Source organism: Nanorana parkeri, unplaced genomic scaffold (assembly GCF_000935625.1).
Source record: "Nanorana parkeri isolate BGI_ZX_2015 unplaced genomic scaffold, ASM93562v1 scaffold212, whole genome shotgun sequence".
Classification (NCBI taxonomy): domain Eukaryota; kingdom Metazoa; phylum Chordata; class Amphibia; order Anura; family Dicroglossidae; genus Nanorana; species Nanorana parkeri.
In genome coordinates this window covers 785,350-811,538 of record NW_017306480.1, presented here as the reverse complement: position 1 = coordinate 811,538, position 26,189 = coordinate 785,350, and the positions used below count along the sequence as shown (strand labels likewise).

The 26,189-nt window shown below is 44.2% G+C and overlaps 1 protein-coding gene across 1 annotated transcript in view; it reads right to left on the bottom strand.

Moving 5' to 3' along the window:
* ASB3 (ankyrin repeat and SOCS box containing 3) overlaps nucleotides 1-18,258 on the bottom strand; it is a 102,519-nt gene extending 84,261 nt beyond the window's left edge. Inside the window, exons 1-3 of the mRNA XM_018555751.1 lie at nucleotides 18,161-18,258; nucleotides 17,671-17,872; nucleotides 13,189-13,347 (exon numbers count right to left, since the gene is read on the bottom strand). Of these exons, the coding sequence (XP_018411253.1) occupies nucleotides 13,189-13,347; nucleotides 17,671-17,872; nucleotides 18,161-18,199 (400 nt within the window). The 5' untranslated portion in view covers nucleotides 18,200-18,258. The remainder of the gene's footprint in view (nucleotides 1-13,188; nucleotides 13,348-17,670; nucleotides 17,873-18,160) is intronic.
* Nucleotides 18,259-26,189: the final 7,931 nt, after the last annotated feature.

Below are 26,189 nucleotides of genomic sequence, written 5' to 3'. Positions count from 1 at the left end.
CAGTAGAAACATGGTTTCACCACTACACATGGGTGGTAGCATCGGCATTTAAATATAGACCAGCACCATCCACAACAGCCATACCCAAGGGGAAGCACATCCAGAGTGGTCCATGCAGCAGGTGAGTCTGTGTTGCATGGGGACATGGCCTTCTAATTTTCACACCACCTCCCTACTCCCTGTCTTCTGCTGCAGCTTACACAGGCACTGTAATCTTTCACCTGGCAGCTACCTCCACCAATACCCCCACCCAACCTCTGCATCTGGCTATATCATGCACCTGCCAGGGACAGTCCAAGCTGGTTTGTCCTGCACTTTTATTCAGCAAGGCAGTAAACAAACACAGTTCAATGCAGAAGGGCTTTGTACTGCAAGTCCATATTGTAAAACTAACAAAACATTTGCCTGTCCAAGCCACTAATTGTATGTCTGTATCTAGTAATAGAGCGACCCTAATGGGCTCCCCAAATCAAACAGGAGTGCTGCGTTGAGTGTTCTGTCAGCAGTCAGTCTTTCACGCAGCAGCAGACTCTCAGAACAGAGAGTGAGACAGTGGACACCTCACCATGTTAGGTGAGAAACCTAGGTGACACGTCAAAACATTATATATATATATAAACAGTCATGGACAAATTTGTTGGTACCTCTCCTGAAAACCAAACAATGTTTTATGAGATAATTTGACATTGGCATAAGTAATTGGAATCCATCATTGTTTATTCCATAATTAAACAAGGCAGATTTTGCTTTTGTTTTTTGATTTAACAGAATATTTTATGCTGTTGGAGGACCCATGACCCAACTGAGACAATGCTTTCTGACACGGGGCAGTATGTTGACCTCCAGAATTCCTTAAGAGACTTGAGATTTAATTGTGCTCTGCAATGAAAGCCAAGCACGCCAAGCCGGACACAGCAAAGCAGCCCCGAAACATTACTGAGTCTCTTCCATATTTCACAGTAGGCACTGTGTTCTTTTCTTTGAAAGCTTGTACTTTTTTGTCTGTGAACACAGATCTAATATGACTTATCAAAAAGCTCTAGATTTCTCTAATCTGTCTAAATGACATTCTCCCAGAAGCATTGTGTTCTTCCATTTTAGCAAATTTCAGTCTTGCTTTTTTGTGTTTTTCTTTTACAATTAGAGTCTTCCTTTGAGCCAGCTATCTCTCAAAAAGTTACGGATGGCGTGAACAGACAATGATGTACCTTGACCTTGGAGTTCAGCTTATATCTCTTTGGAAGTTTTCCTTGGCTCTCTGTCTACCAAGTGCACTATCCTTCTCTTCAATCGGAGGTCCATTTTCCCCTTTCAGTCACGTTTAGGGAGGTTGGCTACACTCCCATGGACCTTAAACTTCTTAATAGTATTTGCAACTGTAGTCACAAGAATAGCACGTTGCTTGAGGGTGGTCTTATAGCCTTCACCTTTGTAATGCTGGTCTATAATTTTCTTTCGAATCACCTCAGACAACTTTCTCTCTCTCTCTTTTGCTTTTTCTGATCCATGTTAAGTGTGGTGCACACAATGATACCAAACAGCAGAGTTACTACGTTTCTCCATTGAAATAGGCTAACTGACTGATTACAAGATTGAAGTCATGTATGATAGTAATTACAGAAAACAGCTGGTTTAAAATATCACTATGATCCAATTATTTATAATCTTTTTTAGAGCCGGTTCACACCACAAAGTGTGCGTTCTAGAGCGTTCGGCCTCTGGAACACACTGGAACGCAAACTGTCTGTCTCCTTGCGTTCAGGGGCGGAAGGGGGCGTGGTGGTGCAGACGAGTCAATGGTACCGCAGCCACACACCACAACCCGCAGTGCGATCGCCGTCACCCCAACTTGTGGCACATTAGTACCTGCGTTCCAATCTGCAGCATTTTTGCAGATCACACTGGACTGTAATGCAGGCACTAATGTGCCACGCATTGGGGTGCCAGCGATCGCACTGCGGGCAGGGGGCATGGCTGCGGTGCCATTGTCTTCAATGCACCGCCACGCCTCGTCCCGCTGCTGAACGCACGGAGCCGGCTGGTTACTGTTCCAGTACGTTCCAGAGGTCGAACGCTCTGGAACGTACTCTTTGTGCTGTGAACCGGCACTTAGGGGTACCGACAAATCTGTCCATGCCGTTTTAGAATTTCTTTGAAGAACAAGCAATATTAATGTATCTCTTTGCAAACTTTCTTTGCTTTACTCTATGACATACCAAAGGTATGCAGGTATACAATTGCTTTTAATTTCATTACTTTTCAGGAGGATTAAATAATTTTTTTAGTCAGCTGTAAGGGTACCAATGAATTTGTCCATGTCTGCACATACACTGAGTGGCCAGATTATTATGAGCACCCCATCAGTACTTCGTTGGGCCACGAGATGACTTCGTTGGGCCGCTTCGTTACTCCACAAGATTTTGAAAAGTGATGCAAGGAATCTGACACTGCACTGTTGCCTTGTACCAGTCTTGACACTCTCCGTTCTGCCCTAACATTAACTAGTCGCTGACGGCATAATTAGCACGTTCAGACCCAGATTTTCGGCTGACAGTCCAGTCTTTAAACACTTTAACAACAGCTGCTCTTGAACATTTAACGAATTCTGCTGTTTTGCTTATACTCGCTCCATGGCTCCGAGCGCCAACAATCATCCCACGTTCAAAGGCTGTTAAATCGCGTTGTTTACCCATATCTTCAGAAAAAAATCACTTCTACTGTCGTGGTAAACAACCTGCTTCCCTATTTATAATGGTCTGGCCCTCTAGCAACTTCAGAGCAAAATTATAGCTAATTATAGCTAATTTGCCTACAAACGTCAGGTGGTCATAATAATCTGGCTACTCAGTGTATATGACTACCATCGCAAGTTTAAACATGTTAATTTAATTTGAAAAAGTAATTCTCAATATTTTAAGATCTGCAGCTTTCATTAAAATATCACCTGGTGATACTGCCATCAAAGTCCTTGTTCAGGCACTTCCTGTTGTAGGGTGACAACAATCTGGCCCTGTCTCCATGTTGTTCCCCTGCGTTGTCACCCTGTCACATGGAGACTACAGGTTGCCACTTCAATATGCTTTACACCTGCAGGGTCCCACTGTTATCACCATAAGGAAACCTGCCCCAAGAAACGCCATGCTATCATAGCAGGAGTGTATGCAGACAGGAAGAGGCTGCAGAAGATCAGCAGCATTGAGAGGTGACAAAAGACAGAAAAAGTCAAAAAAAATTTTTATATAAAGAAAATAACAGCAGTTAGTTACTTATGATGCAGAGTACATTAGCAAACTAAATATTGGTCAGTTAGGGATTACATCTGCTTAACTACTGAAACCTGTTTTTGGATGATCATGTAATCCTGGACTTGCAGGATCTCTGAGAATAGTTTATGACCCAAGAGTACATTAGTCTCTTCAGCTTTTTATAACCACTGACGTTTGTGTTATTGGCACAAATTGTGCAGTAATGGAAAGACAAAATCAAGTCCATTACAAACATTAGAACCCGTTCAGCAAATCTATAGCTGTAACTTCGGCACAGCAACAGAAGGAGAACAGAACACAGTGAAAACACCACTATCAATAATGTAGATTTGTGATTCTTGAACCAGCAAAACTCCATAAACTCTGTAGAAAGGTCACGTTCTTCAGGAAGGACTGTGCTGTTTACCAGATCATTGATTCAAAAATTGTAACATAAATTCCATTGCCAAGGCTGCAATTTGGGCCGGGAACTGCAGATGCTGTACGTCTTGGTCATTTGGGGTGTAAACTGAATATTGCGGCTATCCTTAAACTTAAGTGCCATGTTGGGTTTTAAATGTGGAGGAAAACTCCTGCAGCTTAGTAAGAGAAGCAAACAAAGAGGAGACATTTTTCTACTTACTCTGCCTCACAATCAGAATAATTACCTACATCATTTTTTATTGCACGGTATCAGGAGGCTGGGATATTAAAGTAGGCACATACTCCCTATCGGCAGTTTGAAATGTTTAATAGGAAAAGTGCTGCCTAATAGTACACACAAGATGCCCGCTATTACGTCTGTTTCCTCTGAAACTAGTTGCACTTTTTTTTAAAGGAGAACTATGGGGTCAGGGCTTTTCCCCATAGTTCTCCTAAGGGTCAGGGGAGAACACAAACTAGAGTTCTCCCGTGACCCAAAGCTCAGTAAACCGCAAGCTACAGCTCGCGGTATACTGAGACGCCGCAGCCGGAACGGATCCCGACATTGCAGTCGAAATCCACCCAGCTGCGGGACTGACAGCTGGCTCTGCCTATCCAGAGGCAGAGCCAGCTTTACCCGCCCCCTCCCCCGTCTGTTCCGCCAGTCAGCGCTGGAGGATCGGACAGGGGAGGGGGGGAATCCCTGCAGGGAGCCGTGAGTGACAGTCACGGCTCTCTGCAGGGATAGATCGCTCACTTCCCGATCTACTGAGCCGACCTGTGACAGTTTCATTGTCACAGGTTCGCTCAGATTATGAGGCTGAGTGAAAATCACTCACCTCATAATTCTCCTTTAAGGATAAGTAAATCCAATCACTAAAATCTCATAAACAGTAGGTTGCCACGTGTTGATGCCATTTCAAAAGTCATTTTTTATAATCTTTTAAAAATTGGCATCTTTCATGAAAAATACGTAGTGATTCTGGCACTTCTTCAGTCCCGTGTTCAGGGTAACAATGCTCTGTCCCAGTCTCTCAATTGTACTACTGAGATGTCATCCCTCAAAGTTTAAAGAAAAACGCAGTGAAAAATTATTATTAACTTGTGCAGTGGGGCAACCTTCGCACTGCAAGAGTTAAGCACTCTTTGGGGATAGTGAGGAAAATCAAAAATATATACTCAACCGGTTCCTCTGAGCTGGCTTGCTGTTAGACCAGTCCCTGGAGCCATGCTTCTCCTCCACTGAAGCGGTCTAAGGTCCCATAAATCATCAACTACTTTACATACTGAGGGGAAGTCATCAAAACTGGAGCAGACAAAATCTGGAGCATGGCAACCAATCAGCTTCTCTCTTTCATTTTCAAATCTTAACTAAACAAACTAAAGAGAGTATCTGATTCGTTGCCATGCACAGCTGCTCCAGAGTTGGTCTGCTCCAGTTTTGATAAATTCCCCCCAATGTATAGAACATGAGAATGCCAAGAGACATTCCATTGCTACAGTGAGGCTGGCCAGCTCTAGGGACTGGGTGTTTAATAGTTTTGTTTTTTCCTCTCTAGAGCAAAACGAACGGTTAACAGTTAAAACAAACAATGGGGCTACCCCTGCACTGCAGGGCTAAATAATACTTTTTCCCTGGAGTTCTGCTTTAATATGCTCTCACCCCTACAAGGCTCCAGACTGTGTGGCCCACTGAAATCCCATTATTTCCAATGGAAAAAGTGTCTATCGTGTGTCTCTCTCCAAAATCATATTTATTCAGTGCGTACACAGAAGGCGTGAAGGACCAACTAGCAAGATTGCAGAGGCATGAAATTTAATTTTTTTGCCTTGCACCAGGCAAAGAATGTTTTTCACGTGCGCAGGTAGACTTTACGTGATGTAAACTTCCTAGCTTTTAGAGGCATAGGAATCACCAAATCAGAGAAGCCTTTATCCCTTAGGCTAAAGCCAATGAACTTCAAGCAGGGTGGTAAACTAGCCCCTGAGACAAAAGGTCCAGGTGATCCGGAAGAGCTGGGTGTCTGCCAAGAGTCTGATTAACACATAGAATCAAAGTACCACATCTGTCTGGGCCAGTTCAGTGCTATGAGAATCACCAGAATTCCTTATATCTCCATCCTGCAGAGCAGACGAGTGAAGAGCTTCAGATGAGGAAAGGGGTAGATCAGGTTGTCCCACAGAGCCACAAGAGCATCCACTGCATCCACTAGTGAATCTCTGATACATGCAAACAAATCTGTCCAGCTTGCTGTTAAACCTGGAGGCCAAAGGGCTCATATTTAGGGTTTCCCACCTTTTGACACACTGCTGGGTGTAGGGACCATACCCCCGAGTCCAGGTGATGCCAGCTGAGGAAGTTTGTCTGCCAACTGTCCACACCTGGAATGTGTACAGCAGACAAGGCCCAAGACAGAATTTGTTGCACTTATTTTTCTGCAACAATTTGTCACCCAATTTGACAAGCTAGGTGGTGCTGGCAGGACTTCCCACAGCTCACATTTCATCCGATTTAGAAGGAGTCACCCAAAATTAGAGCAGTGTATGGCCAGCTTGAGTCCATACCAACAAAGTCTGGCAAACTGCCATGAAAGCAATAACATGTTGCAAGTTAGGGCCTGCTAGGAGAACAAGGACTTGCAAAGGGTTTCCAGAAACTTGTCAACTTGATCTTTGATCACTGGAATATTCTCAACTGGAATAGTTAGTGTTTTATTGAGAAATGTAATGGCTGGTTCTACAACAGGAATGGCCCACTTCATTGTAAAAGCCTCATCCACTGGATAGTGTTCAGCAAAGTATTTGAGAGGGGATAATAATTTGTCAGGAGTTTTCCAATCTCCAAACAAAGAAGGTTCCAGTAAGGAATGTACTGGGAAAGCTTTCCCAGTCTTAGAGAACAAACCCATAAAGGGAGTGGTTTCAGATGTACATTGCTTCCAGTCTTAGGCATGTTTGCATCTTTTATTCTAGGAGTTATGTCAACAGACGGAGTATCCTCAGGCACAAATTCATGCAAAAAGAGAAAAAAAATTGTAAGACTTCTCATCATCCCCACCTAAATGAGCAGAGGCTGCTGGAGCTGCAGGAATATCAGAAAAAGACTGGAGAAGAGGGTGTAAAAGTATGGCCCTTGTGTTCTAAGTCATCTATCATGGCAGTGATTTTGTTCCTAAAATCTAGCATAGGCATAGCCATAGAAAATTCCTACCTGTAAAATGCAGAGCAAGAGGCCAAGCCTGACTAGCTAGGGAAGACTCAGAGGAATGTGTAGATATAAGCAAGGGACAACAATCCAAGCTATTGGCATCAGGTCCTCTAGGAGGGCCCGTGGGACCACTCCCTTTTCACTTAGGATTCGACATACTGTTGTGGGCAACTAAATATTACATCAAGAAGTACCTTGGGTATTCTTAAACCAGCTGTGGAAGCAGGGAAGGTTATGTAGCTGGAGGTGACTGTGTGACTCCTGGGCAGCAGCAAGGACTAACCGAAAAACAAACCCCTGACCCCTGCAAGAAGAGCAGTGGCAGTAAGTACCTCACACTGAAAGGCAGTAACAGGCAGTGGGAGTATGCATGCAGAGAGCTGTTGTAGTGACACAGTGCTTAATTCTTTAGTGAGTTGATCCTTTCGGGGTAAAAGCAGAAGAATAGTAATAGTGTGCAATGTCCATACAAGGCACGGCCCATATAACCATATTTGCAGGCCTTGGAAGTGTTCCCCGGCGGAAAAGCATAGTACTAAAGTACCAGAAAGCGCCAAACGCAAAACCCAATGAATCATGTCACACTTCAGGCACTCTTATCCCCTAAAGACTGTCAAGGGAGTGTTCAGAGATCAGGAACACACCAGAGGCCTGGACACTTCCTAATAATAACACAGACGGTTTCTCAATTTCCAAACATGGAATCCTTACTTTCTGCAGTTTTTGACAAACATAAGTCATAGCAAAAATAAAATAATTCCCTTATAGAAGTGTTCCCTAATCTTAGGCCGACAGTGTACCAATATCACCTGACCAGTTGCTTCACCCCTACTGCCTGCCAGGCAAGGCACTGTTTTCTCCAAAATATCTGTAGCTAACAGAAGAAGGAGTAAACAGTGGATAAAGCCTACCACCTTCAAAGCTTGTCATTGGTACTTAATATTAAAATTAGTATTTTACCCATAATGTTGTCCTGCACATAGATCATGAACTCTGCCATGTGCCACTTACAGAAAAGGCATGTGCCCCCACAATTTAGTACTTGGACTGCAATACCTGAATTCCGCAGCAGGTGGTGTGGACGAAATCTGAACACTGCAGCTCTTAAGAGAAGGGGCCCTAAATGGAGAAGGTCCCTGAATAAACTGGGGGTTTCCAGATCCCTTAGACATCCCCCTAAATCCACTATTGCACATTAATTTAGGCTGCATGCATACGACAATGCATAGTTAGTATTTTATATCCAGCTGGTAAAGTGATCATTTAGTTTTTTAAGGTCTCTATGAAATACGAGCAAAACAGGGGTTGATTTGGAGGGGTTACAAAGGGGGCTACACAATCTAAATAAGACACAGGGAAAAAATACAGCCAAAGAGCATTCAAAGACATTGACCAGCACAGCAAAAAGCATTTGAGGTCTGTGCTGAGATTACCGGTTGTAAATATGACCAAAAAAAAGAATCATCCTGACCTCTGGATAACTACTGAGGTTAAAGGGCAGAAGCAAGCCATTGGTTAAATGGATGACTGAACAACCAGTAAAACCTTTCAAATATCATTTAACCTGACACAGAATCAAGTTACATATATAAAACACAAACAACCCATTTTATATGGTATGAACCAGATTATAAATTGGGCTTTCGTAGTAAATTTGCACCAAAATTGCATAAGCACATACAAGAAAAGCTCCCATGTTATTATATGGTCAGCCAGTCGATAAATTATATTTCCATTTTAGAGGATCGTGGCAAATTTAATGACCTATTATTATGTTTTACCACTCAGAAACTCTAATAGCAAGATATTTGCCCTTGCAATCCCAACTCTACCCATAAGCAGTGGCCATTATGGAAGTTTCATTCTTCCAGTTGAATTCTGAAACTGGACTCAAAAAATTAACCCAAAAAGTAAAGATTTCCTATGTTATAGAAAACATCTAGAAAATGAATTATGCCTAAACAGTACCCTGTAAATGTTCCCTTTTGTCTTAAAGCAAAACACCAGGCAGAATTTTTCTTCACCCTTGCAGTGGGGCTACCCCCACACTGCAAGGGTTAAGTGCTCTTTTTTGTCTAGGTGCTAAAAAAAGTTATATTCACCCGATTCTCTGAGCTGAATTGCTCTTAGACCGATCACTGGAGCCTTTCTCCCCCTCCGCTGCAGTCGTCTAAGGTCCCGTAAATCATCACAGGGAAGCAGGCAGCCGGCTTGGTGGTTCAGGTGAGTATAACTTTTTTTAGCACCTAGACAAAAACGAGCACTTAACCCTTGCAGTGCGGAGGTAGCCCCACTGCAAGGGTAAAGAAAAATTCTGCCAGGAGTTCCCTGGAGTTTTTTCTCCTAAAAAATAGTAGTGCACTTACTCATATGCGAGTGTGCCTAGGTACTCCTGTTCTGAAAGCCCCATAGCAATATACAGTATATGCAATAGGAGATCATCTAAGGCAGGGATGTCCAAACTGCGGCCCTCTAGCTGTGGTGGAACTACGAATCCCATGAGGTTTTGCAAGATTCTCACAGCCACAGACATGACTCCCAGAGAGAGATGCTTCATGGGATTTGTAGTTTCACCACAGCTGGAGGGCCGGAGTTTGGACATCCCTGATCTAAGGCCTTGGTTCTCAACTGGTGGGGAGGAGGTGTGACGCGAAGCGTGTGTGGAGCCGTGAACAGGGCCAACCAATCTGAAGCCGATAAATCGATGATTGAAAAAGTTGAAAACTTTTTCAATAAACGATTATATAATCGATTAGTTGTTGCAGCCCTAGTTAGGACCATCGGTGGGTGGGGCTTATCCAAGTCAAAGTAGTTGGATAATCTCATAAAACGGATATCAGATGTGACAAAGAAGAGGCTTTTTTTTAAATAAGGGTAGCAGGAACCCAGTAGTGATTTTTCTCTTGCTGTCTATAATAATTAAAGTAGGAAAGGCACTGTAATGGTGCTTCAGCTATATATCCTCTTTGCATTTAAAAAACGTCATGAACATAAACTGCATAAACATCTGGAGACAGCCCATAATAAAAAAGGCCAATATGATTAATACAATTCAAATGGAGTACAGCTTTCTGCAGCATGTACTAAGTGGATCCATCTGGGAGCTGCCAACGCCTCTGACACTTAGGGCAAGAAGGGCAAATTATTTTGTATTGTGTTCCAATGCAAAAGAGTTTTTAATGTAACCTGCAGTGCACAATATTTCTATATATTTGTACTTATTTGCTGGATTGCCAGTACACATTTCTCAATTACTTTTTCTGGGCATTGTGTTTGTCAGGTAATGCACAAGCTCCTTTTTTATCTGCTTACATTGGACTTACTATCTCCAAAATTCTTCATGAATTTTAATAACCCCGATAGATGGGACCTGGTAAACTAGATCCAAACTCTAGTTGGATAACACTGATTTTGCTAAAGCACTGTGTATCATAAACAACTGCCATGTTTTTACCTTTAGAAAATACTGTTTTTACATTTATTTAATCTCAGGGCTGCTGAACTCCTCCAAAGACTTTGCAGCCACTTCCTGTCTACATGCACTCCAGGGGCAGCTGCACATTATTGTTCAGGGTGGATTTCCTGATGGTGACAACAACGGAACATGCCTGTGTAATAAGTAAGTATCAACAGGGTCACTAACCGTCTCCACCAGAAACACATGTGACATGGTGATAACGCAGGAGAGCAATTGGAGCACAGAGACAGAGCATGGTCACCCAATATCAGGGAGGGGCTGAACATGGACATTTACGGCAGGATCGCCGGGTTGATTGTAATGAAATCTGCAGATTTTAAAAGATTGAAAATTACATTAAAGCTGAACTCCAGGTATATTTATTTATGTATACTTACAATGCTCCGGCTTGGCCCAATGTAAGTAAACAGATTTTATATCTGGTAGGGCCACACGGTCCCTGTAAAACACTGTAGTAGACGGCGCTACTACAGTCTTCCAGGTCCTGATACTGCCACTGTGCTGAGCAACTTCCCCTCTGCTGTGAAAACAAAGAGGGTCACTCGCTCGGCACTGCGGCCATTCAGTGAAAACCTAACATTTTAATCAATTAATACTAGGTGTTCTCTCATTGGCCACTGTGCTGAGCGAATTACCTCCTGTGTTTTCACATCAGAGGGGAAGTCGCTCAGCATGGCAGCAGTAAAGGGCCGAGAAGATTGCTGTAAAGTACTGTAGTAGCACCAACTACTACAGTGATTTACAGTATCCCCATGCCCCAATCATGTAGTGATGTGTCACATGCACTCCTTACAGCGATTGGACGTAGATTAATGGTCGTGATGATGGCACGGATGGCGCCGTGTTTTCCAAAATCATAGGAAACGGAGATCACCAGCACTCAGTCAAACGCATTAGATTCTTTTGATTATTTATTGAAGAAACATATCACAAGCATCATTTAGCCACGATCATGTACGACCATGGCCCTACCAGGTAAAAAAAATATGCAAACTTACTTTGGGCCAAGCTGGGCCAATGTATATATACATAAATATTTATACTTGGAGTTCATTTTTAACATGTTGAAGCTTATATGAAATTTTAGCAATTGGATTTATATCTACTTTAAATGGGTGGTTACGGGTCGGGCTCAATACAGTATTTTATCCTGCAGTTTTATTAGCCTATGAATACAGATAGAAACAGAAAATACTTTTACAACAAAGTGCATTCACTGAAGTGAACTTAAAGCTGACCTGCAGTAGAATAACAACATCACCCAGACCCCTCTAATTTCTGTGCTGTCACCAAGTATGCCTGGAGTGTCACTTTAAGGAAGCATTGTTCACATTATTATTGTAGGACTGAACATTATTAATCATGCAAGAGCACAAAGGGTAGTTTACCGCACCTATATTACAATTCCACGCTTTCTTTATAATGTACCCATAAAACATAATAACAAACTTCAACCAGCAAACCTTTACCATATTATAAAATACCATTGTTTTTAGCCACACGGAAAAGACCGTCTGTATATAGGGTTGGATAACTCTTCACAATGTAAAGAACACCATGCAAAACAAGGAGTTAATTGATAATGATCAAATATAAATGAAGGTTTAATATTAATAAATGTAAAGTTATACACTTGGGGACTAAAAACATGCATGTGTCACACACTCTAAGAGGAGTGCAACTAGGAGAGTCAATAATCAAGGAGGATCTGGGTGGTCTGCTGGATCACAGACTTAAAGTGACACTACACTTAAATCATAAAAATGCTTTTACATACCTTAACTATTAACAGTACTGGACCTTATTTGTGCATCATTTAGAGCTTGGAGTGGTGGCTATTTTACAACACACACAGGGACCATGGGGAACAAAAGTAGCCCCCCTCCAGGAGGAAGGACAGTGTCAGCATGAATTCAAAGGATCTACAGCTGAATGATACGCAAATAAGATGCATTGATGTTAATCGTTAAGGTACTTGAATATATTTGTAAGATTTAATTCCTGATTTTAGTGTCACTTTATTAATAGCATGCAATGCCAAGCTGCAGTTTCTAATAAAAGCAAAATACTTTCTTGTAACACAAGGGGTATAAACTCCAGAGAAAGACATAATCTTCTATCTGTACAAAGCATTAGTAAGACCTCATCTGGAATATGCAGTTCAGTTTTGGACACTAGTCCACAAAAAGGGTGTTGGAGTGCAGAGAAGGACAACTAAACTGATAAGAGGCATGGAGGAGCTCAGCTATGAAGAAAGATTATCTGAACTGAATTTATTCTCTATTGAGAAAAGTTAAGGGGGATGTGATCACCATATATAAATACATAAATGTTCCATTTAGTGAGCTTGGTGCAAACGTATTCACTTTAAGACCATTGAAAATGACAAGGGATACTCTTTATATTTGGAGGAAAAGAGCTTCCACTTCCAGATATGGAAAGGTTTCTTCACAGTTAGAGCTGTTAAAATGTGAAATGGACTACCTTAGGAATTAGTTCTTGCCAGCTCAGTTAATAATTTTTAAAAAGCTGGATACATTCTTAAAAATTTACAGAATATAACTGGATATTAACATTTATAAGTAATAACACCAGAGATTGTTGCTCCAGGGAATATCTAGCTGCCTTGGGGAATCAGAAAGATTTTCTTCCCTATTGGAGTAAATTGGAAAGAGGGTATTTGCCTTCCTCTGGAAGGCACAGGGTTCTGTAAATGGAAGTTTTCAATTTATATCTACTGGTTGAACCCGATGGATTTCAACCTGACTGTAACCATATACTGATTTTCCTCTTACTGCAGGGCAGCGTTATGTTTTACAGTTTCTTTTTCTTACCTAAGAAGAGTGGTGTTGTTTCATCATTGGTCAGGTCATTGGGATCAGCGCCAGCTCCAAGGAGAAGTTCAGCGCACTGTACGCTCGCACATTTGGCTGCAAGATGCAATGCTGATTCACCTTCAAATGTTTTTGATTTGATATATGACTTGGATGGAGCTATCAGGGGAGGAAAAGTGTGTATTATTAGTACGGTGTAAATACAAAGACACAACATGTGATTCCCCAATGCAGCGTTAAGGGGTGGATTATCCTTAAATATCACCTAAATAGATAGGAACACACATTTTCTGTCTAGGCCACTCTCAGGAAAGGACAATTAGATGTTTTTCAGAACACAGAGACTGTTCTGGAGACTATACAATTGGCTTTCACATTAATAGGGATAACTTCTGTATAAGTAACAGTTTTTGTAACAATATCGCAGTGATTGATGTTGTATTTTGGAGCAGCACAGCATGGTCAGATGCATCTCAATGTGCTGCAGCTCACAGAATTTTATGCAAGTTTAAAAGAAAAAAAGCAAGCACTGCAATGTGGTTCAACAATACTTTGTTGCGTATGGCAGCACGGGTTCACATATTTTGCATCCTTTGTTGCATCTTAGTGCTGCGGATGTCCTCTTTGCGTTCCTTTGCTATCTACATGCATGGCATTTCTCAGGTTTCCTGATAGTGACAACTGTGGACTGTGGCTTCCTAATGTGTGTTCAAACAGCAACTTGTAGTCGCCATTGGAAGCCTGTGAGAAGGGACAACTGGGACACCGTCATAGTGCCTTGTAATCCTGTAGCAGGAACAAGATCCTTCACAGCAGGATCACTGACTATTATTTTAATGAATGTTGCATGTTTGAAAAGAAAAAAGTTACTTTTGAACAATTTGTAAACATGTTAAAGATTACTATGATCAGCTACAACATTATGACCACTGAGAGGGGAAGTGAATAACATTGATTATCTTGTTACAATGGCATTTGGAAGTGGGTGGGATATATTAGGCAGCAAGTAAACATTTTGTCCCTGAAGTTGATGTGTTGGATGCAGAAAACAATGGTCAAATATAGGGATTTGAGTGACTTTGACTAGGGCCAAATTGTGATTGCTAGACGACAGGGTCAGGGCAACTCCAAAGGTGCAGCTCTTGTGGGATGTTCCCGAGTCTGCAGTGGCCAGGACCTACCAAAAGTGGTCCAAGGAAGGAAAATCAGTGAACTGGCAACAGGGTCATGGCTAGCCAAGGCTCATTGATGCATGTGGGGAGCAAAGACTGGCCCATGTAGTCTGATCCAATAGAAGAGCTACTGTAGATCAAATTGCTGATCAAATTAATGCTGGTTCCCCTAGAAAGGTGTCTGAGCACACAGTGCATTGAAGTTTGTTGCATATGGGGCTGCGTAGCCACAGATCAGTCAGGGTGCCCATGCTGACCTGTGTCCACCGCCAAAAGTGCCTACAGTGGGCACATGACCATCAGAACTGGACCATGGAGCAATGGAACAAGGTGGCCTGGTCTAATTAATCACATTTTCTTTTAAACCTTGTAGATGGCCAGGTGCGTGTGTGTCACTAACCAAGTAAAAGCAATGAAGCGCCACGGACTGTCAATCCTTAGTGGGAAATCCTCTTAGGCATACTGCAGGACGCTGCCCCAAAGAAGCCGGGAAAGCTGAGAATCTAGGAAATAAGCACAAGAGGGGCGCCTTTCCTGGTGCAGATCAATTTTATTTCAGTAGATATAAGTGAAAAACCGAATAGTACACACAAACATAAGAATCACACAGCCATGGGATATGAGCTGACAGGCAGTAAGATGTCCACTAGGCGATACCAATGTGTAGTGACGTTAACGCGTTTCCGGGGCACGTCCCCTTCATCATATCCCATGGCTGTGTGATTCTTATGTTTGTGAGTACTATTCGGTTTTTCACTTATATCTACTGAAATAAAATTGATCTGCACCAGGAAAGGCGCCCCTCTTGTGCTTATTTCCTGCGTGTGTGTCACTTACCTGGGGAAGAGATGGCGCCAGAAGGCAAGGAGGCAGTGTAATGCTTTGGGCAATGTTCTGCTGGGAAACCTTGGGTTTGTCCTGCTGTTTTAGTGGCAAAAAGGGGGACCAACTCAATATTAAGCAAGTAGTCATAATGTTGTAGCTGATCGGTGTATACTTTTAAGTGTGCCTGTGTCCAGATTAAACAAAATTATGTACATATTTTTAACAAGCAGTAAAAGAGCTTTGAAGCCAACAGACCTATCTAGCTGCATGTACTGTGAACTAATTCATTCTGAAATACCCTCAAAGATCTCAGCAGACTCTCGGGCCAATGTCACACGGGCAGTTTTGTTGCAGCGATTTGTTGCAGCTACAGGTTAACTCTCTTTAGTGTTTTGTTCCTAGGAAAATAAAATCACTGCAGTCAATGAAAGGACTGTGTCCGTTATTTAAACCATTTGCAGCTTAACTGCTTTGCAATTGATTTTCTGCAGAGTTTGGAGCCAGCAACAGAATTGCCAGCTTCAGCCACTACTAATATCCAATACAGCCGCTGGTGATCATAGTGTACTAGAGATCTGTAGCTGCATAGATAAACAGTGTAGCCAGCTAGAGCAGCAACTCTTTATCCAGCTACAAACTGCCAGGAAACAGTAACAGATTTGCAGCTGCTACAAACTTGCTAGTGTGACACGACCCTTAAAGGAAAACTAAAGTAACGAAAATTGTATAAATTGCAATTTGCCAGGACTTAGATGTAATGACTGCATTAGTTTTCATTATTCAGGCTAAGAACATCCTCAGGAAGTGCAGAAAATATCTGATGATCTTGCCAGAAATGCTGTGTCCTTGTCACGTGCAAAAACAATCTTATCTTCTGTGTATAAGCTACTAGTGCTCACCCATGTAATAGAGATGAACAAAGTCAGACATGTTTGTAGTCCAGTCTGGATGGCAACCATGGCTCTCTCCATTGCTACAGTGGAGGAGTCCACATAGCCACCCAGGGACAGGAAGTCTGTTATACCCAGGATCATCAAGTAAAAATAAAGGAAAACAGCCTGCAAAAAAAAAATGAATGCCATCACATCTAAGGAATGTTAAGCTGCAATATATAAAATGTTGCATTGACGCATGCCTTGTTTATTACTTTTGGGGTGCCAATAACAGCTGCACTAAACAGGTTCAAATGGGGCCATAGAAACACCTGGTGTTTGTCTATACTGCAGCGCTGGCAGGCTGCGAAGATTAAACAGGAACTGGACTCTGGAAGCTGTACCCCCCCAAAAAAAGTCAGGTGGAGGCCAAATGACTAGTCAGCAGTATTGTCTGTGGGATCCCTGCAGCTCATAATTTCCCCATTAAGGACTTATCATGCCATGTTCTGCACTGTGTCTCTGTGTGGAGGTGGCCACCATGGCAGAGGCAGAGCTTTGCTTCCTCATGTCAGAGCCTCCAGCAAGAAGAACAGGGACAAGCACAGTCGTGGCATTCCCAAATTTTACACTAACAGGGTTATTCACTAAAAGAGTTTGGGGAAGGCAGGAGAAGGGAACAATCTAGGACAACATAGCTGAGCTGGAAAGTGAGCTGAATTGAAGAATTTTTCCAAATCAGTTATGTTGTCCTAGATTGTTCACTTCTCCTGCCTTCTCCAAACTCTTCACCCTTTTGTAAATAACCCTGTAAATCTCCAGACTAGCATCCAGAGGCCGAAGTTTCTTAAAATAGAACTATGGCCTCCCAATTCAAAAATATGTTGCTGAAACACTCCCACTGTGAGGGGTAGCATGTGAAACGCAAGAGAAGGCTTGTGTATCACATAGTAAATGGATTTGGTACTTGCTTAGACTGCCTGCACTGCCCTACATAGGTCTTTATTTTACCTTAATCTCACACTACAGATATAGAGCTATAAGGCTGTAGGCACAGGAGTGTCAAGGCACACTCACATATTGCCTATAACATAGCAAATGTTCACTTTTTAAGTTCAGGACTACTTTAGCCTGTAATTTCAGTGCCTCTGTTGTAAACTTTGAAAGTGAATTTCTCCACAATGCCTATAGCTACAAGGGTGAATGAGGGGTTTTTATTTTAAGTAATGTACTGCTTGTTCAGAATATGTTAATAATTCAGGGCTGGATAAATCCAAAGAGCCAGGTAGCCAAGGCAAGTTGTTGTCAATAGAGCTAATTCCAAAAAAAACATGCTGGCTCCTGGATTGGACAGACCGACTCCTGAATTCCATATTTTTCCACTCTTGTAGTAATTAAATATGTACCGTGTGTGAAAAGGGTTAACTTTCAAACTGTATTTGGTTAATTGGATAGAGTTCTGCTTTAACATATTTCAACTTTCACCAATGCAGAGGAAGTCCATTAAAAACAAAAAAAGTTCCACCAACAGTAGCGCACACAGCAAAAAATAAGAAAACCGTAATGAAATGCATTTAACAAACCTATTAATAAGGCTTTATTATTTCCTCTACCTGAGCTAATTAGCAGCTGTAAACACTGAGCCGCATTGGAAAAAGCTGCTTCATGGATCGGCATCCATCCTCTGTTATCAGGCACATCCACACTGGATCCTTTTTTAATTAGTTTCCTCAAGGATTTTATATCACCTCTCCGAGCTGCATGTCCGACAGAAGAACATCTATCAGTATACGCCTCTGAGAAATCCATTTCCACCTGTACACAAGACAGAAGTTCAATAACTAAAATGCCAGAGCCGAGCGGCCAGTTAACTTTTCTCAGCTTTTAACAATAATGTGGATGAAGGAGAACAGGAAGGGACGTGAGGGATTTAAGCGGAAAAAAGAACGGCATTCAGCTTCTGCCTGGCTGATGAAATACATAAATTATTTGTATGGGGCCGTGCTGCCAGCAGGTAGCAAATATTCCCCTCTGAGACATACTCCATGATCCAATTTATAAGGAATTTTTACTTATACACTTATATATATACTTGTCACTTACATTAATCATAAGCAAAATCTTTCCAGGCAGAACCAGCATTCATCAAAATCTGTTCCATCGCTTTACAATCACTAGTAAAGTCCTAAATAGAGCTGAAAGCCTGTTTTCATGGAAATAAAAAAGCATCAATTGGAAGGCTTTCAAGAAAGTTACAAGAAGCATCTGCATTGAAAAAAAGTATTACCCCCATCAAGAGTAGCAATTGTATATTTACAGTGACAATAAACGCAGGAGTTAAATCTTAACAATACATTGAAGTATCTTAAATATTAACAAAAATGTATCTTATTTGTGTATCACTCACCTGTAGATCCTCAAATCATCTCTGAATTTGTGCTGACTCTGTTCTTCCTTCTGGAGGGTGGCTACTTTTGTTCCCCATGGTCCCTGTGTGTGTTGTAAAGTAGTCACCTCTCCAAGCTCACTCCCATGATGGACTACAATCTCACGTTTAGTTAGCTAATTTATATTGAGATTGTAGGCCATTACGGGAGTGAGATTGGAGCGGTGGTTACTTTTGTTCCCCATGGTCCCTGTGAGTGAGCTTGAAGGGTAGCTACTTTTGTTCCCCATGGTCCCTGTGTGTGTTGTAAAGTAGCCACCGCTCCAAGCTCACTCCCGTGATGGCCTACAATCTCAATATAAATTAGCTAACTAAACGTGAGATTGTAGTCCATCATGGGAGTGAGCTTGGAGTGGTGGCTACTTTACAACACACACAAGGATCATGGGGAACAAAAGTAGTCACCCTCCAGAAGGAAGGACAGTGTCAGCACCAATTCAGAGATGATTTGAGGATCTACAGCCGAGTGATACACAAGTAAGATCCAGTATTGGTAATAGTTAAGGTATTTGAAAGCATTTTTAAAGTGACAGTAATCTCAGGCGTTAAATCTTAAAAATGCATTCAAATAGCCTAAATATTAAAGTGTATCCCTTTCACTAAAAATCACATCAGCATACAGCCCTGCAAGCTGATATAAAATCATCTTACATTCATTAGTTAAACCTGTTTTTCATTTTCTTACAAGTAGAGTTCATCTACTTGCTGGTCCACTTCTGGCACAAATTATGTATTGTGTCCAAGTGTTGCATCGTGGGAAGGTTACATCAGCAGAGCATTGCTGAAAAATCTCATCTGTAGTCTCATGAAATCTCAGGGAAAGGCATTTTCCTTCTCTGAGATAATGTGCATGGTCACATGTCCTAGTCACATACTGTATGCAAGAGTTCCAGGAAGTAAAGGGAGATCTAGTAATCTGCCCTTAGCAAAAATGGCCACTGTCAGAAGACTGGGAAAGAAAAGAGAAACAAGGTATGCAATACAAAGCCTGCTACTAGGAGGAATGTGTTTGTCGGTTGTCATTACTAAACATTTCTTTTTTTTTTTTTTATTCTTTATTTTGAGTTTTGCATATAACAAAAAGAAAGAGGTACAATAACATACAAAACGGAATTTAAAACAGAATTTTCTCCATTGCATGAGTATATATACAAATTGTGCAAGCGTATCTCGGTTCCTGCACTCAGTAGGTAGCATAAGATAAGATTGGCCGGTCAGTTGGTGCCCTACTGCGAGCCTGGGTCTGCGGGGTTTAATCTGCGCACACCATGATCAGGCTCAATAGTTGATAAACATTGCTACACTGGTATTCATTCATACACGGGAGAGTAAAGGGTGTAGGTGGGGGGAGGGGGGAAGGGAATAAAGTGGGCTGGGTATAAGAAGAGAGGGAGGTAAGGGAGGGGGAAGGAGGGTGGTGTGGGAGGTTTGAGCTAAGAATAAAAGTGGGTATAATAGCCCTCAATAAGAGCTACAGTATGAGGAAGAAAGCAGGTATAAGAAAGGGGGAGCAGAAGAGCCCAGATCCGGGTTAGGAATGTGGAGCTCTCAGACATCGACCCGTCTAGGTCCACGTGGACCGTAAGGGTGCGTCGTGGATGCCTGTGGCGGTCAGTAGGGTGGTTGCAGGTCTCTAAGTTCTCGTTAATGGTGTGATCCCCGACTATGGTATGATGTGTCACTCCACCATTAGCCCACCATATTCTGGAGAATAGAGGAACTCAAGCCAGTAAAACCAATTTTTGCAGAATGGCCTGTCTCTGTGATGTAGGGAAGCAGTCATTTCCTCCATCACTCGAATTTCATCTACCTTACGAAGCCACATCTTCACTGAGGGTGGAGTGGAACTTTTCCAACACAGCGGCACACAGGCTCTAGCTGCGTTAATCAGGTGTATCAGCAGTGATTTGTGGTATCGGGCCCTGGGCAGTGGAGACAAGTGGAGCAGCAGCGCAGCTGGATCCCCCACTAGAGACATTCCTGTGAGTTGGTGAATTATCCGAAGGACTGCATCCCAAAACTCCCAGAGGCCTCGAAAGGACCAGAACACATGGAGAATGGACCCCTCCTCCTGTCCACATCTCCAACATGTCGGAGGAGTCTGAGGAAACATTTTGTGGAGCTTGGTTGGGACATAATACCATCTGGTGAGCAGTTTGTAGCCTGTCTCCTGTATGGAACTAGCCATCGAGGCCTTGCGCGCAAAGTGAAGTATGTAATCCCTTTGGTCTTGGGTGAACGTAGTGTCTAGGTCTCTTTCCCACTTAGTCAAAATGTTAGGTTCAGTCTGGTCAGCTGGCAGCGTCGTGAGGGCGTATGCCTTGGACAAGCCGTGTTCCACATAACTACCTGCCATGCAGACGTCTTCAAATGGTGTCAGTACTGTATTGGAGGGGGGGACATGTTAAGTCTAGAAAGATAGCTGCGGAGTTGCAGGGCCTGCCAACGCAGCAGTGGAGGATCGAGTAAGCCCCTAATTTGAGTCTAGGTTGGTGAAATCCTCGATGGGTTGGAAATGCCCAATCCGGAAGCGATTAGCTTCCACTAAGTGCATGAAGGAGCAGTCGGTGAGACTGGGAGCGAAGGCCGGGTCACCTACAATTGGCGACATGATAGAGTGCGAGTTGCTATCTGGGAGTAACGCGGGTGTCTTCTTAAGCACTCGTATCGTGACACCTGTAAGTGGGTGCTGTAATATTTCCCTGGGCAGGGGCGACGTGATCCAGAGCAGTCCTGTCAACGGTAAAGGGGAGACTGCCTGTTCAAATTGTAGCCAGCGTTTGTCTGAAGTCACATTGCACCATTCGAATGCACAGGCCATATGCACGGCCAGGTGATATCGAATGGGGTCTGGGAAACCGATCCCCCCTCTAGATTTGGGCAGTGTCAGTAGGAACTTGTTAAGTCTATGGGCACCATTCGCCCACAGGAAGGAGGTGAACTCTCTCCGGAATTAACTTCATAAATGACATGGGGATGTGTACTGGTAGGGTTTGGAACAGGTAGAGTAATCGTGGGAGAATATTCATTTTCAATACGCTGTTCCTCCCGAACCAAGAGATGGTAAGACCCGACCACTTGGAGAGATCGCGTTTAAGTTCGGATAGCAGCGGTGGGAAGTTAAGTTCAAAAACCCTGGCGACTGATGCGGGTAGTTTCGTCCCTAGGTAAGTGATGTGTGAAGCGGACCATTCAACTGCGGTGATGGGTGACTCTAGGCCCGCCGCTTCCTCATGGGATATGCAGGGCAGATTCGTCTGTTCAAGATAGGTTTGGGTTTTGGCGATGCGTCTTGAGATGGAATCTGGGGTCCCCGGGCTCTCAAGATTATAGAGTTCAGCGAAGAAGTCTCTGAATCGCTCAGCTATGGCCTTGGAGCTAGAGAGGAGAGTACCATCGCGCCCCGTTATGGTGGGAATTAAAAAAAAAAAACCCAAATAAGTAGCCAGTGACATGGGCTAGTCGGTGCTTTCTCAGTCCTCGTGAGACGCTGGGTCCCTGGGCCGGTCACCCCTGTCCCGATAGCGAGAGCGTCCTCTGCGAAGCCTCTGGGGTCGGGGGGCTGTTGGTAGATTAGGCCTGGAGGCCTCAGGAGAAAGGAGCCAATCCGGGACCTCTATGGGATCTGTACCCAGAAAATCAAATAACTCAGGGAGTTGCTCAGGGGTCATCAGAAGAAATGTCGTCCCGGCTTTCTGTACTTGAAGGTGGAAGGGGTGACCCCATTTGTAAGTCGCCCCATTCTCAGTGATATGTGTGAGCAGCGGGCGTATCAGGCGTCTGAGGTAGAGTGTGCCTGGACAAATCCGGTAAGATTGTGACCTCTGCCCCATCAAAGTCCACTGTTTTCTTGGCCCAGGCTTGCCGCATGATGGCCTCTTTTTGAACATAGAAATGTACCCGGCATAGTACATCCCTGGGACGTGCGCGATCCGGGCCTCCTGAGCCGTTGACTCTGTGTACCCTGTCCATTTCGATGAGCGTCGAGGGGTCACGGTCCAGCAGGTGGTTAAGGATGGCTTGGACTGACGCTCTCAAGTCACCCCCTGTAGTAGATTCTGGGATCCCTCTTAAGCGGACATTATTCCGCCGATTCCAGTTCTCGCCATCGTCCAGTTTCAAATATAGCAGGGCATAGGCCTTGGTGTGGGCCGCGGTGGTCGTTTCTAGGGCAGTGACACGTGTCAGCAGGTCTCTATGCGTAGTTTCAGTCTCAGTCACCCTGGTCTCCAGGCCAGTGATCGCCTGGGCTACCCCCTCTATTTCCCTGCGCAGAGTCCCCTCTACCTGTTGAGCGAGGCGATTCACGTCCTCCTTCGTGGCCAGAGACTGCAGGAGCACCCGGATGTCATCACGGAGCAGGGCGGTCAAGGCCGGAGATATCTGCGGGACGTCATCTGCATGTTGCGGGGTTGAGACCAGCAATCTCGGCGACCGAATGGGTGAGTGGTCAGACGCTGAGGACTCCGCGGGCGAGAGGGCTGTAGCCGGCGCCGCCAGGCTCTGTCGGGGAAGACGCGTCCCGTGGAAAGCAAGATGGCCGATTAACTCCATGTGCGCTGGAGCGGCCGCCTGGGATCTCGTGGTCGCGGGGGAGAAGTAACCAGGTATGGTCCTCCGGGTGGTCTTCGTGGTTGATCTGCGGGACCTCCGGGTGCCGTACATGTAGAGTAGCGGGAGTAAACTGCCGTCAGTGAGCGGTAAAAGGTAGATTAGGGAGCAGAGCTCAGCACACACACGTCTCTACGGCTCCATTGCTTGGCCACGCCCCTACTAAACATTTGTAAAAGGTGTGTATGTTGTTATTTTAAAGACATGGGTAAAGGTCCGATTTAACGAAAATGTATCTTATTTGTGTATCACTCCTCTGTAGATCCTCAAATCATCTCTAAATTGGTGCCGATACTGTACTTCCTTCTGGAGGGGGGCTGCTTTTGTTCCCCATGGGTGTGTACAGTAGCCATCGCTCCAAGCTCACTCCTGTGATGGACTACAATCTCACATTTAGGGCCAGTGCACACACCTATGCGACACCCCAACGCATGGCAATCGTGCACGATTCCGTGCGGATTGCCACGCGGTCAGGAGTCGTATAGGTGTGCACTGATCGCGCTCTGGGTGCCAGTATTTTCCAATGGCGCCCCAGTTGCGCCGGGCGGATCACGCGGCTTCCCTTTTTTCTGCGATACACGACGTGCGGCTGTTTTAGCCATGATCGTGTTCAGAATCACAGCGGGAAACCGCACGATCTGCCCAGCGCAAGGCAGGAAGTGGACAAATCCCAGAGGAAAAAGAAAGAAAAAAAAAAACACGGAAAAAATGAATACAGCTGCATCATCTAAGCACTGGTAAGCTGCAATATATCAGAATTCCAGTAATGATCTGATATGGATATCTACATTGGCTTTGCGTGGCTCAGGGTAAGTATCCATATCTGGAAGAGGATGTCCGCACTACATACAGTGATAGCCGTGATCTTCCAGGTACGGCTCCAGAAGCTTCTCCACTTTACACTGAACACGGAGTCGTTCGCTCGGCACCACCGCCATTCAGAGAACACCTGAACAGCTTGGGCTTCATTTACAAAACTACCCCCACCATTCACATGGCACTAGCACCCATACATGGTGATCACACATAGCGCAATTTCCTACACTCGTCAGCGCTCGCTAGGGGTACTACAGCAAGCGGCATCCATCCAGGGGTTTGCAGATTAACCCCTTTGCATTTTTTATGAATACAAGGTGTTATTTGATTGGAGAAGATGGAGATTGTGACATCATCCGCCCCTCCTCTCCACCCCATCCAATCACAGCAAGCCGTGTCTTCATTGAAGAAAATACAAAGGGTCATCTTAATGGCGGCGGTGTCCAGGGCATGACTCAGTGTTCAGAGGAGAAGCCGCAGCCTGGCTGTATGTAGTACGGACTAATAAAGTGATTTAAAGCATCCCCAGTGGCTCCTCTCCGGATATCAGATATGGATACTGACATTGAGCTGAGCTGGACCAGTGTATGTGTTCATATAAGATCATTCCTGCAACTCCACTTTAATGGTTCCCAGGTTTTAGGATTTAAAGTGACCTTCTCATGAGTGAGGCGGTTTGCCATTGTGTACATCCTCTTGTTGCCTGGCATCAATGCCCTTTGAGGGTCAGTTCACCCCAGCAGCATGCACTAGCGTGCGGCTGCTGTACGGGAAGTGGTGCAGTGCGCTGATTTCAGGGCAACTTCGTTTACTTTTTTTTAACTTTATTGAAACGATACAAATCGGCATTTCATTCAGTTCTGCTCACCCCATCAGTGCATTGTGCTGCTACATACAAAAATACACACAAAAAAAACAGGTGATGTGTTCTGACTTCATAGTAAACAAGGTTAATTGCTCTGTCAGTGTGCCCAGTGCAGCCCAACACATCCCTATGAACAGGCCCCGAGATTAAATCTTAGAGAATCAGAATTCTTTATCTATATATTGGTCACGGACCAGTAAGGGCTTGTTCTAACCATGTTCGGATCATGTCCAGGCCAGAACAGTTTCTTCCCAGATCAAAAAAACATCCCAATGTATCTGTTCACACCAGCGCAGCCCGTCCTGGTCCAGACAAAAAATAATACTTCATGTCTCATTTTCTCTGGTCCGGAACGCGTGTAAACACATCAAAAATGCATGCAAATGCACTGGACTGCACCTGAAAGCAATGGCGTCACAAGGGGGGTGCGGCCCGCACCCTGGTGCCACCATTGGAGGGGTGACACCAAAATAACTGACAGTCATTTTGATGTCACCCCCTATGAAAAGTCGGGCACTCGGTCACGGACCGAAAGCCCGACAGTGTCAGGAGAGAGGAGGGGACCCGGCAGCATACCTCATCCCATCCCCTCTCTGCTGGCGTCCACCACCAAGATGGCCCCTGGCAGGGGTCAATAAGGCGGCCGCGCATGCGCGATGATGTCATCACGCATGAGCGCGGCAACGTCACGTGCATGCGCGACGACGTCACGGAGGGGTGTCACTCGGTCTCTGCTTCGGGTGACACCCAGCCTCGGGACGCCGCTGCCTGAAAGCACATTTTAAGCTAAAAAAGGCACCGGAACGTGGCACAATTACAGCAAAAAACGCACTGCACTGTGTTTGCAGATCTGATCCGGATATGGTGTGAACATGACCTAAATCAGGAAGCACTGCAGCCAATGCATCAGCACAGCAGCCAGGCAATTAGCATTTTCACAAGCAATGGCAGCCAACATTGGTTCTCTCATGACAGGTATCCTTTGACAACAACGGGTAGGTTGGCGATCACAGCTATAGGCCAATCACATTGCTCAGACTACCCCCACCGGCCCAGTGCGGCTGTTTATTGTTATGTGCAGTAGCTCTGACGTCACCTGTAAGAAGATGTCCACGGACTGCTCACTATCCCGCGCCGCTTCACATCCCGTGAATCGCGTGGCCAATCAGACCACGCCTGCCACCGTAAAACGCCCCGCCCCTCCTCGTTCTTGCTGTATCAGTCATTCACCCACTGCTGTTCTGTTCATTATTCCCGCAACAGCCATTGCTCGCTGTCAATAATTTTTCCTATGCATAAAGTTCATTAAAAAAAAAAGAGTGCCCCTCTGAACTCGTAACACAAGTTTTCACTACATTTCCCATGATGTTCGGCGTGATGCGTCCTATGAGGAC